The sequence below is a fragment of the Erythrolamprus reginae genome, chromosome 5 (assembly GCF_031021105.1).
Source record: "Erythrolamprus reginae isolate rEryReg1 chromosome 5, rEryReg1.hap1, whole genome shotgun sequence".
NCBI lineage: Eukaryota > Metazoa > Chordata > Lepidosauria > Squamata > Dipsadidae > Erythrolamprus > Erythrolamprus reginae.
In genome coordinates this window covers 101,698,975-101,715,557 of record NC_091954.1, presented here as the reverse complement: position 1 = coordinate 101,715,557, position 16,583 = coordinate 101,698,975, and the positions used below count along the sequence as shown (strand labels likewise).

At 40.6% G+C, this 16,583-nt stretch overlaps 1 protein-coding gene across 3 annotated transcripts in view; it reads left to right on the top strand.

The window, feature by feature from the left end:
- PLD1 (phospholipase D1) overlaps positions 1-16,583 on the top strand; it is a 195,441-nt gene that overhangs the window by 83,237 nt on the left and 95,621 nt on the right. For all 3 annotated transcript variants that reach the window (XM_070753638.1, XM_070753639.1, XM_070753637.1), the window contains exons 2-6: positions 2,921-3,103; positions 5,186-5,313; positions 6,797-6,942; positions 9,223-9,331; positions 12,898-12,963. In XM_070753638.1, coding sequence (XP_070609739.1) covers positions 2,950-3,103; positions 5,186-5,313; positions 6,797-6,942; positions 9,223-9,331; positions 12,898-12,963 — 603 coding nt within the window. In that variant the 5' untranslated portion in view covers positions 2,921-2,949. The remainder of the gene's footprint in view (positions 1-2,920; positions 3,104-5,185; positions 5,314-6,796; positions 6,943-9,222; positions 9,332-12,897; positions 12,964-16,583) is intronic.

Here is a 16,583-nt window from a genome sequence, read left to right as displayed (position 1 = left end):
ATAATACTACCGTGTTTCCCCGAAAATAAGACAGCGTCTTATATTAATTTTTGCTCCCAAAGATGTGCTACATCTTACTTTCAGGGGATGTCTTATTTTTTTCCCCAATTAATTGTATCCTATATCCTGTTGCAACAAAAATGGATGTGTTACAACATATTGGATGTGTTTTACTTTTGGGGGTGACTTATTTTCGGGGAAACAGGGTAGTAAAAGAGAAACATTAGGACAGGGGATGGAAGGCACGCTGATGCACTTATGCATGCTCCTTACTGACCTCTTAGGAATCAGGAGAAGTCAACAGTGGATAGTCTAAGGGTAAAGTTTTGGGGATTAGGGGTTGGTCTCGGAGGCTCACAATCTCCCAATTGAAGTTATGGTCTGTCCACGTGTTGTGAGATTAAAATTTTTTCATCATGTCTTCTGACTGCTAGTTGGTGTTCATGGATGCACTCTGCTAGTTTTCTGCCTGTCTGTCCTACATAGTGACAGTTACTCGATAGGTTGCACATGATTTCTGCTTTTTGTCTTTGGGCTACCAAATATATAGATTGTCAGGGTTCCAAATAGCATCCTGACACAGATATAGTGGCTGTATGGTAATAAAAGTTGAATAATCAAGTCATTCTTTGGCTCTTGGTACCAACTCTACGTTCCTTTTTTCATTTCATTTATTCATTTGTCCAATACATAAATACATAGGAAGAAAAATAGACATGTAGTAATATATATAAGGGTAAAGTGAACTTAGAGGAGAGGATATATGAAAGAAAGAAAGAAAATATATATGATAAGTGAGAGAAAGGAAAGACAATTGGAGAGGGGACGAAAGGAACACCAGTGCACTTACGTACGTCCCTTACTGGCCTCTTAGGAACCTGGAGAGGTCAATCGTGGAGAGTCTAAGGGAGAAATGTTGGGGGTTAGGGGTTGACACAATTGAGTCCGGCAATGAGTTCCACGCTTCAATAACTCGATTGTTGAAATCATATTTTTTACAGTCAAGTTTGGAGCGGTTCGTATTAAGTTTGAATCTGTTGTGTGCTCTTGTGTTGTTGCGGTTGAAGCTGAAGTAGTCATTGACCGGTAGGACGTTGCAGCATATGATCTTGTGGGCAATACTCAAGTCGTGTTGCATTTATCTTTGCAAACAGGTAGACTGAACAGGGTATATATAGGTCATATAAAGGAAGAAGGAGGCTCTAACCCTCGATTTCCCATTGCTTTGTCTGATCTGTCTTCCGAACAATGAACAAAATGGATGATGGCATATTCTGCTAATTGTAACTATTGTTCCAATGCAAAACAAAACAAAACACACCTCCCACAAACCAGAAAAGCCAGTACAGTAATTCTTTTTTTTTTGTCTTAAGGGGAAATAACCCAGAAAACTATATCCAAGGGAAAAATGCATGGCTTTTCATACAGTTTGTACAAGAAGAACTGGAATTGCAACTATCTGTTTCTGTTACATCCTTTCTGAAGCATGTGCCTTGGCTGTTCTTTTTCTCGTGTGGTCTTTTTTTCACTTTTAAACACACCTAAGCTTGGCACTGGTGGCAAAGATTGCACACCTACCCTGCTTTGTTTTGGAGCTGTAGTCCCTTTAAAAGATTCAGGTATAGCGGCAGCCTCGTTGCTACTGAATATTTTAAAGGAAGAGGACACTAAAATTGCTTGCTCAATTAAATATGCATGCCAATTCCAGGCTTTTTACATTTAAGATTGAATCAGCTTGGCAGGAACAAAGAGATAATGGGACAGAGAGGTAATTCATTTAAAAAATTAATCAATATATAGGCAGTTTAGTGGATATATATGTCAGACCTAGCCCAAGAACTAAGTTAAACTAAGAAAAAAAACCAATTTCTTAATGAGAAATACCAGCTTGTTTGTTGCTGTTGGTTTTTTCCTGTTCTTGCTAAGATATCACTCCTGTGTGCGTGTACTACAGAACGGGATTCTTGGAATAATCCTAGATCTTACCCTGTTTCCCCGAAAATAAGTCACCCCTGAAAGTAAGACATAGGAGAGGTTTTGTAGAATTGCCTAATATAAGGCATTCCCCGAAAGTAAGACATAGGAGACGTGCAGCATTCCTGAACAGAACTTATATAACACTGCTGCCCATAAATTGCATCCCAAAATGCTGCATCAATCAGATTTAAAACACATCCAACATGCATCCAACATACGGCTGTGTTTTTGAATGCGTTTTTGCTGCAGCAGGATACAGGATACAATTCATTGGGGAAAAAATAAGACATCCCCTGAAAATGAGACATAGCACATCTTTGGGAGCAAAAATTAATATAACATGCTGTCTTGTTTTCGGGGAAACACGGTATGAGTCTTCATTTTTTCCAAAACAACCAGTATTAAACTAAGCACATAATAATTCTCATTTATACATACGTTCCCATTTATTGCAGTCCTTGAGTTACAACTGTTCATTTAGTACTGGGCGAATTCCCATTACTGCCACTATTGTTGTGCGTGCAGCTTTGTTTATCCTGCATGTGTGCACGTGCGCATCGCAGCTTGTTTTTGCTTCAGCGCATGCACAGAAAGCAAAATACTGTGCTGCCAAATGTACAAATCTGATTGGCCAGAATTAGACAAAGGAGGCAGCTTAAGCAACATAATGCTCAGATCCTGCTAAGCACCTTGTATAGATTCTTCTTTCTTTTAATTTTGAAATTCTCGTTGTGTGATGCTTTGTTTATACTTAATCAATTAAAAAACAGTCAATCAGTCCATCCATCAATCCATACATACATACGCACACACACATACACAGCGGGCTATAAAGCAGTGTGAAGCGGTATATAAGTCTAAATGCTATTGCTATTAGCGAAGCAACAAACTCCAGTTCTAATCACCGCAGTAATGTATTTCCTTTGCTCTTTCTCTCAAACAGCCCCTTGTGCGCAAGAGTAAACCTTTAAGATGTCTCTCACCAATAGAAAGCAAGTGAGCACTTTAGCACTGAGGAAAATCGCTGCCGACATGAGTAACTTAATTGAAAGTCTGGACCCAAGGGAGCTGCATTTTGAAGGGGACGAATTGGATAGTGATGTGGTACATGATCCAAAAGCGCCTGGTAAGTCAATAGCACAAGCATATGCAATGTTTCCTTGAAACCCGAGTGTTCTTCTGAAAAAGAAGGTTTCTGGTTCTTACTGAATTAGGGGGAAGAGAAACCAAATGTGATTGAATTACACTGAATCCGGGAATTTTGAGTGGAGCTTTGATGTGCTCCGGGAAGTCTCCAGCATCCATGATTTATTTATTTATTTTATTTATTTATTTATTTATTACTTGGATTTGTATGCCGCCCCTCTCTTTGTATGCTTGATATTTCTGTATTTCTTGTACTACTGTAGAGTAGGGTAGGGTAGGGTAGGGTAGGGTAGAACAGAATAGAACAGAACAGAATTCTTTATTGGCCAAGTATGATTGGACATACAAGGAAATTGTCATTGGTGCACATGCTCTCAATGTACATAAAAGAAAGGTTCATCAAGAATCATAAGGTACAACACTTAATGATCGTCCGGGTACCAATAAGCAATCAAATCATATTAGGAACCAGTCAATATAAATTGTAAGGATACAAGCAACAAAGTTACAGTCATACAGTCATTTGTGGGAGGAGATGGGTGATGGGAACGAGAAGATTAATAGTACTACAGACTTAGTAAATAGTTTGACAGTATTGAGGGAATTATTTGTTTAGCAGAGTGATGGCATTCGGGGAAAAACTGTTCTTGTGTCTAGTTGTCTTGGTGTGCAGTCATCTATAGCATAGTTTTGAGAGTTGGAGTTGAAACAATTTATGTCAAGGATGCAAGGGGTCAGTAAATATTTTCACTGCCCCCTTGGGGGTGGTAATTAGCAACTAACCTTCTCCTTTTACCGACTAAAAACCAAAAGTCTATATTTAATAACTCCAAAAGCTGGTTTTCTTTTAAACGAGGGAGAGAGAATTTTTCAGGTGATGAAAGTTCCCAAATACCCCACAGATTACAGAAAGGGTCTTCTGGTTATCAGAAAAGAGAAGTTTGAAAATTTGGACCCCTCAAACTTTTCCAAAAGACTTGCAGTCCCATGCCTGCCCTTATTCTGCAGTTTAAAAGTATGAAATTGAAAATTTAGCCCTCTTGACACAGGGTTCTAGAGATGACATCTTGCACTGCTTTGAGAACCAGAAAGGAAGTACTGGGAAGCACATAGTCTATGGGTTTATCCATTCCTGTTTTTAGAAGTCTTGGAGTCAAGTTGTACAAAGTTCGTGAGAAAGCAAAGAACTATACTGCTAAATGCACATTCTGGAATGTTTTTATTTGATAATGTTGAAGTGCTCATACTGTACTGATTTGTTATTTGATTGTATGTGGGGGAGGGAGGGAGAGAGAGAGAGAGAGAGAGCGAAAGAGAGAGAGCGGGAGGGAGAGAGAGAAAGAGGGAGGGAGAGAGAGAGGGAAAGTGAGAGAAAGAAAGAGAGAGGGGAAAGAGAAAGAGAGAGAGAGGGAGGGAATGAAAGAGAGAGAGAGAGAGAGACAGAGTGACATGTGTTGTATTCAACAAACTATGGTTAGGCAAACTATAAATTGCTGTCCAACCTGATCCAGAGTGTGAACTGTGTTGCTTCTCCTATAATATATGTGGGTATATGCATAATTTTGTATTTTATTTTGTTGTTTTTATGTAGCGGATATTGGAAGTGGTGACCCTTTAAGAGCTGTATGCAATGAAATTTCATTTTTATGTACAGTATGCTCTACAGTCAAATTAGAATAAAGTTATTCTAATTATTAGAATAAAGTTTTGCAGTAGAAGAACACAGATTCAATCCCTCATATTCATATTCATTCATACAATTAATGAATTTAAGTTTTTGTTGTAAAACATCTATTCTTTTCCCCCCCTTTTAAACATTTCACTCAAATTAACCATTTGGGCATCAGGTTTCCTATCTAGAAATGACTAATACAAAATAATCCAGAGCTTTTATCTATTTGAAGGGAGCTGCTACACCCCATGGAGCACTTGGCTGAAGGAATCCGCATTGTGCTGCCATTTTGTCTCGATCCGTCATTTAACTGCTTTTGCTGTAACCTGTTAAACATGCGCTTTAAAACTCATGTAAAGATCTGATACCCAGCCATCTCATTATTTGCAGCGGGCATTCCATTTTCAACCATTTATAACACTAAAGGATTTAAAGAGCCTCACGTGCAGCTCTACCTAACCGGGTGTCCTATCCGAGTACGGGTTCTAGAAGTGGAGCGTTTTACGTCAACAACCAAGGTCAGACCTAGCTCTCTCTCTGAACTCTCAATCATACTTTCATGTTTTGCAAGGCTGCAGGAGGCCTAGTGCAGTGATGGCGAACCTATGGCACGGGTACCACAGGTGGCACGCGGAGCCATATCTGCTGGTACGCGAACCATTGCCCTAGCTCAGCTCCATTGTGTATGTGTGTGTCGGCCACTCATTTTTGGCTCGCTTGGAGGCTCCGGGAGGGCATTTTTGGCTTCCACAGAGTCTCGGAGAGGCATGAGGGAAAGCATTTTTGCCTCTGAAGTTTGGGGAGGGCGAAAAATGGGCCTACCAGGCCCCCAGAATTTGGGAAATGGGCTGTTTTAGGCCTCCAGAGGGCCTCGCGGTGGGAGGGGCAGGGGATGCCATTTTTGCCATCCTGAGGCATTGAATTATGGGTGTGGGCACTCGCGCTTGTGTGATAGCACACACACACACTCACACCCATGCACACACACACTTTTGGCACCCCAGGAAAAAAAGGTTCACCATCACTGGCCTAGTGGGTTGAATTATTGGAAGATTTAATCTTTTTTTAAAAAAAGCATTGGATATCATGTTTAAATGCTTTTTAATCTGATCCATAAAAATGGCTACTCATTAAGGTTTCTGGGTGCCATTTTTTAAAAAGTTGGTACACCTGAGGATTTGCGTTGGAATCTCCACTGCGGGATCTTAATCGTTAACCGAGATAAATTTTCCCCAAATGTGATATAGGTAGAAAAGAAAGGAGGAAGGTTTTAAAACAAAAATAAATTATATGCCACTGGTTTCACTATCCAAGTCAATGAGAAGTCAAATTCACTTAACAACTGTGTTACTGTGTTAACTGTGGCAAGAAAGGTCATAAAAGGGAGCAAAATGTCACTTAACGGTCTTGCTTAGCAACAGAAATGTTGAGCTCCGTTGTGGTCATAAGTCGAGAACTGCTTGTATTAAATGAGAGTTTAGATTGCAACTCTAACCCAGGAGTGTCAAGCTCAATTTCATTAAGGGCCGCATCAAGGCTGTGGTTGACCTTAGGGGGTCGGCCCGGCATGGCTGACTGAGTGGGTGTGGCCAACTGGGTGGGCATGGCCAGCTTGACACCACTAATTGGGTAGAGCTGACTTTGTGGGCGTGGCCAGCTTGACGCCATTCCCCAAACTGCTGGCATGTTTCCTCTTCGCACTGGGTAGACCGGGCCGAAGCCATGCTGGCGTGATTTTTCCTCTTCACATTGGGTAGACCAGGCCAAAGCCATGTGGGCCCCAGCCCCTTGTATTTTCCAGGACCGGCCCATGGGCTGGATCCAACCACATCACAGCCCAAATCCAGCCCGCGGGCCTTGTGTTTGACAACCCTGGTCTAACCCTACTGGAAGGTGACTAATTGACTCTTTGCGGAATGTGATTACGTTAAAGCTGCTCCAAGAAGGAAATGACTGCATAATCTTCTTTGGAGTCTTTAATGCCTGTTTTCCTTTTTGAAGGTACCAAGTCCACGCGTTTACACCATTGAGCTGACCCATTCGGAGTTTACATGGCAAGTGAAAAGGAAATACAAGCATTTTCAAGAGCTGCATAGAGAACTCCTTCGATACAAAGCTTTTATCCGAATTCCCATCCCAACACGGAGGTGATTGCATGCGATCTTTCTAAACGGGAATTCATTTGAAGCCTTGAGTGGGAAAAAAACCCCCTATACTCATAGCTACCCAATTTTCATCCGACGGTATGCTATGATTTGTTCAGAGCTCAGCACATTGTATGGGCTATGTGATTTTTCTCTCGGACTATATTGTTCAGATTTGTATTAGCTTTAGCAGCACAGTAGTCTTAGTACAGTGATCCCTCAATTTTCGCGATCTCGATCTTCGCGAAACGCTACACCACGATTTTTCAGAAAATATTAATTAAAAAATACTCCACGGTTTTTTTGCTATACCACGGTTTTTCCCACCCGATGACGTCATACGTCATCACCAAGAGTCACTTCTCTGTCTCTTTCTCTTTCTTTCCTGTCATTCTCTGCTTCAATCATTTTCTCATTTCTCTTTTTTTCTCCCCTTTTTTCTATCATTTCTCTCTCTCTTCCTTCCACTCTTCTCTCTCTCTCTTTCTTCCTCTCTCTCACTGTCTTCCTTCCTTTCTCATCTTTCTTTCTCTCTCTCTTTCTCTATCTTGCTTCTTCCTCTCTCACACTCTCTTCCTCCTTCTCTCATCTCTTTCTTTCCTTCTCTCTCTTTCTCTATCTCTCCCCCTCTTGCTCTCGAGCGGCAAACGGCAGGCGGGTCGGCGGGTGAACAGGCGAGCGGCAAACGGCGGACAGGCGAGCGGCAAACGGCAGGCGGGTGAACGGACGAACGAGCGGCGGGCGGGCGAATGGACAAGCGACGAACGAGCGGAGGGCGGGCGAAAGGACGAGCGGCGAACGGACGAACGAGCGGCGGGCGGGCGAAAGGACGAGCAGCGAGCGGCGGGCGGGCGAACGGACGAATGAGCGGCGGGCGAACGGACAAGCGGCGAGATGTTTACTGTATTTTATTTATTTAGATAGATGTTTATCTAATACAGTATTAGTTGCTCCACCATCTGCGCATGCGCGACCATTGAAAAAAGGGCGCACATGCGCAGATGGTGTTTTTACTTCCGCACCACTATATCGCGAAAAATCGATTATCGCGAGAGGTCTTGGAACGTAACCCTCGTGATACTCGAGGGATCACTGTATATCTGTTTCTTGATGGCATAGTTGGTTCTTTCTCTTTTTCAAAAAGGAAGAATGTCTTATATAATTCTATAAGGTTGGATAAGCTAAAAGATAGTGAATTATCTAAAGTAGGGCTGTCCTATTGAATTATAAGCATCCAGATGTCTAACTTTATTGAGAAGATAATTGGAAATACAGTGTTCCGTCGCTTTTCGCGGGGGATGCGTTCCGAGACTGCCCGCGAAAGTTGAATTTCCGCGAAGTAGAGATGCGGAAGTAAATACACTATTTTTGGCTATGAACAGTATCACAAGCCTTCCCTTAACACTTTAAACCCTTAAATTGCAATTTTCCATTCCCTTAACAATCATTCAGATTATTACACACCATGTTTATTTATTAAAGTTTATTAAAAAAATATTTATTAAAGGCAGATGAAAGTTTGGTGATGACATATGACATCATCGGGTGGGAAAAACCGTGGTATAGGGAAAAAACCCACAAAGTATTTTTTAATTAATATTTTTGAAAAACCGTGGTATAGACTTTCCGCAAAGTTTGAACCCGCAAAAATCAAGGGAACACTGTACAAGCATTTTCAAGGAATACCGAAGGTTCTGAATCTTTGCTTTGCAAAAATGGGGGCAGCTCTCTGAAGGCCTCCCAAACCTTCTGTGCACCCAATTTTTTTGCCAAAAATGGTTGGAAAATGGGCAATTTTTTGCAAAAACTGAGAGATTTTTGCCTTCCCCCAAACTCAACTGCTGTGCAGGCTTCACAAACCCTCTGCACACTCCATTTTTACAAAAAATGGGGCCCGTGGAGGGTTTGGGAAGCTTACAGAGTTCTCCTGGGGGTCAGGGAACTTTTTTTCCTCTCTCTTTGAAATCTTCGTGCGTCTTATAGTCCGAAAAATACGGTATCTATTGGCTAAGACAGAACTTAATTATTTATGTAAGTTAAGTGTAGTAAAGGTATATTGTAGCACTTCCGAATATTTTGTGGGGGATGAAAACACAAGCCTGAAGGTGCACATGCAATTAATGTGTTTTATGTTATTTTCCCCAGTAATTAAAAGGCATCTGAATCATTAGCTGCAAGTGTTTTCTTTTAAACAATGAGGTTTTTTTCTATCGGCAAATTCACCTTCCATCTCTGGGACACATTCCAGTGCATGAAAACAAATCAATGTTGTAATTTTTTTAGACACACTGTGCGGAGACAGACTGTCAAAAGAGGAGAAGCAAGACAGATGCCGAGTCTTCCACGCACCTCTGAAAACATGGTCAGAGAAGATCATCTCTCCAGTACAAGAGTAAGATCCTTCACCTGAAAAATAAGTTTTCAGTTATTTTTTTTTCCCAAGTTAATTTTAGACCTTGGCTACATATCGAATTGTACTTTCCATAAATGAGCTTATGCATGCAGGTCATGTATTTAGCCGCTCCGAGTCTTCGGAGAGGGGGGCATACAAATCTAATTAATGATAACAACAACAACAACAACAACAACAATAATGATAATATATAATAATAATAATAATTATTATTATTATTATTATTATTATTATTATATTATCACTGGGATTCCCTTCATTTTTGCTGGCGTTGCTTTGAATCCCAGCGAGGGGAGGCTCAGGGAAATCCCAGCAATGCAAGAACGGGCGAAAGTCCAGAGGTGGGGTTTCCCAGCGAGGAGAGGCTCAGGGGAATCCCAGCGCTTCAGCTGGCAACAGAAGTCCGGAGGTGGGAATTACCAACAGCACAAGGCAAAAGGGATGGGGTTGCACGCATTATTTGCTTTTACATTGATTCCTATGGGGAAAATTGCTTCGTCTTACGAACTTTTCGACTTACGAACCTCGTCAGGGAACGAATTAAGTTCATAAGATGAGGTATCACTGTAAGTGTTTTTATCAGGGAAATCTGGTCTACCCAAATACGAGACAGAGCATACTGCTACCTAATATGCAAGTAGCCTGTGTTTGAATCCCAGAAGGGTATGGCTAGCTGATGAGAGCTAAATAGCTTGAAATTTATCTATACTAGTCTCCCTTTATTTCTTTGTCAGTAAATATAAATTCAACACAAAAATAGTTTGTCACGATAGCGAAGGACCCTGGATTGGGGCTGAAAGACGAAAACAGAAGTAGTATGCTCTGTCCCATAGTTGGGTGGACCAGGTTGCCCTGATAAAAAAGCACTTAATCTTTCCCCTGGTATAGCTGAGGAAAGCCTATAGTTTAGAAATAGATCAGTGGTTCCCAATATTTATTTGGCCATGTCCCACCTAAGCATCTCTCAAATCCTGATGACCCTCTATCCCCGTTACATATAGTTCTTACTATTCAAAAAGTGAACTACTCACATGGAAGAACCCTAAAAGGCCATTGATTTGGTTTAAACAAGGTTCCATTTGCCCCCATTAAAAATCAAATTGCGCCCCACGTTGGGAATCAGGGAGGTAGATGCATCTACCTAATATGCAAATACTCCTGGTTCAAATCCCAGAAGGGTATGGCTAGCTGATGAAAGCTAAATAGCTTGAAATACATCTATACCAGTCTCCCTTTATTTTTTTGTCGATAATCTTTATTAACACAGAGAGAAATGGACCACAAATATTATATATAAAATTCATATTGATGTACAGTACTAAAGAAGGATTATGTTGACATTCAAATCCAAGTCCAATTTTAAACATGCTGTTTATGCTTGGTCCTGTCATAGAGATTTAAGGCTTTGTTTTGTTTTGGGAGGGTTGCCCCCCCCTTTAGTTTCTCTTTTTCATTTTTTTGCTCTGTTTACCCAAAAGAAATATTATCTTGAATTTAAAAGACTCTCCCCAAGAGCAGTTGAAGGCAGGAAAAAAACCGTATCTTTTTTTTACCCTATTCTCAGCAAATCTAAATTCATCCTCCTGTCTTCAAAGTTAATTACTTGTGAAAAAATGTCATTCTTCCTTTCATGTAAATCTCCAGCTATTTCAGACTGCTTTTTATCATTAGGCATTTCTCAGATTCACCTGCAAAGTAAAATCAGTTACTCCTTTGTTAATTATCTCATTTTTTTCATTATCGTTATCTTCATAAATCCTCCTCCTGCTTAATCTTCTACATATCCTATTTCCTTTGCCTCCCTCTCCACTTGCTGTCTTTCTATCACCGGTGCAACATTTCAATTTTGTCATTTCTCTCCCAAAGAGATCTTGTTGTTTTAGTCTGATTCTGCATAACAACAACAACTGAGATTGGTGGTTTGCTAGCAGTCATTTCTTTACCTGACTAGGTAACATCATCAGTGATTGTGGGGTTTCTTCCCTGTTTATATACAGTGGCTTGCCTTGCTAGTGTTGGTAGGGTTGTGGTTTTCTCCTTGGAAGTTCCTTGATTGGGATATTGTGTTGCGGTGGACGTGGAGTAAGCACACGGACACAGTAATAGGTTATAAAGTGGGTCACATTTATTATAATCAAACAGGACCTGCAGAGGTAAGACAAAGAGGGCGGAAACGTCAATCCAAATTTTCTGAGCAACTCTGGGCGAAGCCTCCTGCTGAGCAAAAGGGGGAGGTCACCTTGAACTTGAACTTGAACTTGACCTCCCCCCCTTTTGCTCCCTGCCACGCCCTTGCATGTGGGGAGGCTCACCCACCCAGATACTCGACTCTGGGCGTGCGGTGGGTGAGCCCCAATGGCATCTCCCCTCTATACCCGAGCCGGCCGAGCCCTGTAACCATGTCGGGGAGTGGCTGTTCACCTTCCAAAAGGTACCCAAAGAAGATCACACAGTTGCTTCCCCGTGACCAGAGGGACAAGGAAATTAAATGCCGAATGGACTGCCGAATTAGCCTAATTAAAACTAGAGTATGCCGGACACCCCCTAACCGCATCCCCGCTCCTGTAGTGTGGAGTAGGCGAAAAAACGGCCAAACTGAAAGCGTTACAGCCGCCAAAAATTCCTACTCAGACCCCTATGGTGACCTCTTACTTGGACCCCTATGGCGACCCCTATGGCGACCTCACACTACGTAGAGGGAGGGCGGGTGGGTGCCAGCCTGGCCATGCCGGTGGCAGCGCAACGCAAGAGGGAGGCGAGCGGCCCTCTGCCCCCTTTAAATGGGGGAAGCCGCTCGCTCTCCCCCCCGGAAGCACTTCACACCCCGCGACAACGCGGGGCACACTGGGACAGTGGGGAGCGGGAGGGGGTGCCTCCTCCCTTCGCCTACGCTCGCTACCCCCCACTCACCTTTTCTGCCACCGGATCCCGTGTCCTGTGGCGCTCCTCGCACCACCGCAATCGCCGCCGGCCTGAAGGCGGCCAACGGACCCTTCTGCTTCATTATTTTTCTGGTGTTAAACCCTGCTTATCTGTATGCTGGTTGCCAGAAAGGATATATTCTATCTTTTTGTTTCCTTATTAGCTTTTGAATGGTATGTAAATGTGGTTTACCTCTATGTGCCTGTTGATGGCTAATTTATGTATCAAGTTTCCAAGAATTGTCTAGCAGTTTTGAACTGAACTTAATATAGGATGCTTAGTTTTCCAGTTGAAACTATAATAATAATAATTAATAATAATTTATTAGATTTGTATGCCGTCTCGCTCCGAAGACTCGGGGCGGCTCACAACAACGATAAAAACAATATTATACTGGCACAAATCTAATATTAAAAAAAACCCTAAAAACCCTATCATAATTAAAAACTATGGTTAAATCTGTCCATGTGTTGTGAGATTAAGAAGTTTCCATCATGCCTTCTGAATGGCAGCTGATATTCACGGATGTGCTTTACATGTCTTTTAATAATGACTGTTGCAATCCTTAACACTAGTATGTTTGTGTTTCCTTTGCACATTATATCTCTGTGTTTCCTTTGCAGAAACAACTGGAAGATTATCTCACAAATATCTTAAAAATGCCCCTGTACAAGAATTATCATGGAACAGTAAGTGACCTTAAGATGGTGTTTACTTTTGTCTGCTCAATTAAAGTTATTCTATCATTATTATATGATTGTTTGATAAAGAAAGATAAAATTAGTGAGTTATAATTGACAGTTTGACTGAATTACAGTGGGTACAGAAATCATTCAGACCCCTTTAAATTTTTCACTCTTTGTTTCATTACATCCATTTGGTAAAAGCAAAAAAGTTCATTTTATTTCTCATTAATGTACACTCAGCACTCCATCTTGACAGAAATGAAGATATGTTTGCAAATTTATGAAAAAGGAAAAACTGAAATATCACATGGTCATAAATATTTAGACCCTTTGCTGTGACACTCATATTGAACTTACATGCTGTCCATTTCCTTCTGATCCTCCTTGAGATTGTTCTCCTTCATTGGAGTCCAGCTGTGTTTAATTATACCAGTGTTTCCCAACCTTGGCAACTTGGAGATATCTGGACTTCAACTCCCAGAATTCCCCAGCCAGCATTCGCCGAAGTCCAAATATCTTCAAGTTAGCAAGGTTGGGAAACACTGAATTAAACTGATTGGACTTGATTAGGAAAGGCACACACCTGTCAATATAAGATCTCACAGCTCACAGTGCATGTCAGAGCAAATGACAATCATGAGGTCAAATGAACTGCCCAAGGAGCTCAGAGATAGAATTGTGATAAGGCACAGATCTGGCCAAGGTTACAAAATAATTTTTGTGGCACTCAAGGTTCCTAACAGCACAGTGGCCTCCATAATCCTTAAATGGAAGAAGTTTGGGATGACCAGAATTCTTCCTAGAACTGGCCGCCCAGCCAAACTGAGCAATCGTGGGAGAAGAGCTTTGGTGAGAGAGGTAAAGAAGAATCCAAAGACCACATCTGGAGTACTGCATCCACTTCTGGTCACCACACTTCAAAAGAGACATTGAAACTCTGGAGAAGGTGCAGAAAAGAGCAACCAAAATGATTAGGGGACTTGAAGCCAAGACTTACGAAGAGAGATTGCAGGAACTGGGCATGGATAGCTTAGAGAAAAGGAGGGGCAGAGGGGACATGATAGCTGTATATAGGTATATGAGGGGTTGCCACAGAGAGGAGGGAGTCACTCTATTCTCCAGAGCACCAGAGGGCCAGACTAGGAACAACGGCTGGAAGCTGACCAAGGAGAGATTCAACCTAGAAGTAAGGAAGAACTTCCTGACGGTCAGAGCGATCAACCATTGGAACAACCTGCCTGCGGAGGTTGTGAACTCCCCAACTCTGGACACTTTCAAGAGGAGATTGGACTGCCACTTGGCTGGAGTGCTTTAGGATTCCTGCTCAGGCAGGGGATTGGACTTGGTGACCTACATGGTCCCTTTCAACTCTAACAATAAATAAATAAAAACAAAATCACTGTGGCTGAGCTCCAGAGATGCAGTAGGGAGATGGCATGAAGTCAACTATCACTGCAGCCCTCCATCAGTCGATACCTTATGGCAGAGTGGTCCAAAGGAAGCCTCTCCTCAGTGCAAGACATATGAAAGCCCACACAGTTTTCCAAACAACACATGAAGGACTCCCAGACTATGAGAAATAAGATTCTTGGGTCTGATGAGATAAAGATTGAACTTTTTGACACGGATGAAAAATTTTCGGTATGCTATATTTAATTAGAGGACTGCAACAAATTATGGAGAAAAAAATATAAATTGACTTTATTGGCTTCTTATAAAGAAAATTTATTTAAAATGTTCTACCGTTGTCATTTTAGAAACATAGAAACATAGAAGTCTGACGGCAGAAAAAGACCTCATAGTCCATCTAGTCTGCCCTTATACTATTTTCGGTATTTTATCTTAGGATGGATATATGTTTATCCCAGGCATGTTTAAATTCAGTTACTGTGGATTTATCTACCACGTCTGCTGGAAGTTTGTTCCAAGGATCTACTACTCTTTCAGTAAAATAATATTTTCTCATGTTGCTTTTGATCTTTCCCCCAACTAACTTCAGATTGTGTCCCCTTGTTCTTGTGTTCACTTTCCTATTAAAAACACTTCCCTCCTGGACCTTATTTAACCCTTTAATATATTTAAATGTTTCGATCATGTCCCCCCTTTTTGCCCCAGACTTGCCAAAATTTTAGATTAGATTAGATTAGATTTATTGGACTTATATGCCGCCCCTCTCCGCAGACTCGGGGCGGCTCACAACAATGGCAAAAACAGTACATAGTGACAAATCTAATATTTACCAATCTAAATTACAGTTTTAGGTTAAAAAATTCATAAAAGCAACCCCAATATATATAAAAAACAAGCACACAATCAATCATACACCAAAACAACATTTATCCTAATATAGACCTAACATGTTGGAAGTGTAAAATATCCCATGGTAGATATTATCATTTATGGTAGTCCTGCCCAGTGGCAAGAAAATACTGAAACATGATTAGGAGCTGGATAAAATAAATGACTGACTGTGAAATAGAATTAAGACGAGAGACATACCTATTAGGGATTGTTAGAGGGTAATACACTAAAGCAAACCAATATCTTATTATACACATTTTAACTGCTACCAGATTATCCTTCGCACAGATCTGGAAGGATGAAAAAATCCCCGGACAGAGAATATGATAATTAACAAAATGATGGATGGCGCAGAAATGACAAGACTCACTTTAGAATTACGGAATCGTCAAGAGAGATAATTTTTTACTGTGTGGGGAAAAAATTATGATTAGCTAGGAATTAAATAATAATAATTAGTAGTAACTGTAAATATTAACGTTAATGGAAACTAATAATGTGATAGATTAATAATATGATAGATGGATATATACGCATAGCAATTTTCATGCTGATGCTACAGAAATGTAAAACGTAAAGATGTTCTTTTTTCTCTTCCTTTTCTTTCTTTGTACTTTTTCAAAGTTTCCCTTTTTAAAATAGTTATTACTCTTTCTTTGCTGTCATTTATTTTGTCTTTTTATTAGATCATTTATTTTTAACTTTTAATGGTTTTCTATTCCTAAAAGTTTTATATTTGTTTCCTGAGTTATTATATCTTTAAATTTTTAAATTTTTAAAATAATTAATAACAATATATATTGGATTTTGAATTTTGAATTTTCTTGATAATTGAATAGTTATAATTTAAGCGTAACCGCTAATAAAACAGATTGAATAGATTTGGAATTTATAGAAATTTTCTCCTTTTCACTATATATAAATTTAGATTGATTTAAATTAATTCAAATTTTAAACAGCGGATTCAAAATTGATAATGTCAACTTCTTCAACCGTTGTTAAAACAGTCAAAAAACAACCTACTGCAACAATCTCTTCTCCACAAGTGTCCCCACGTCCTTCCCCGACGCACCAGGCCTCAGCTATGTCTTCCAAGGATAAAGAAAAAGACAAAACAACGCAGCCCAACTTTGCAACATTACAAGAAACTTTAAACAATATGCAGGACTCTATCTTTAAATCTCTAGAGAATGCCACCCAACAAAGAGAGGCTATAAAAGAGGATGCAACACAACAAAGGGAAACTATAAAAGCAGACTTGGCAGAATTTAAAAAGGAGATGGCCCAACTGAAAGCTGATATGGGCGAGGTGAAAGACCAGA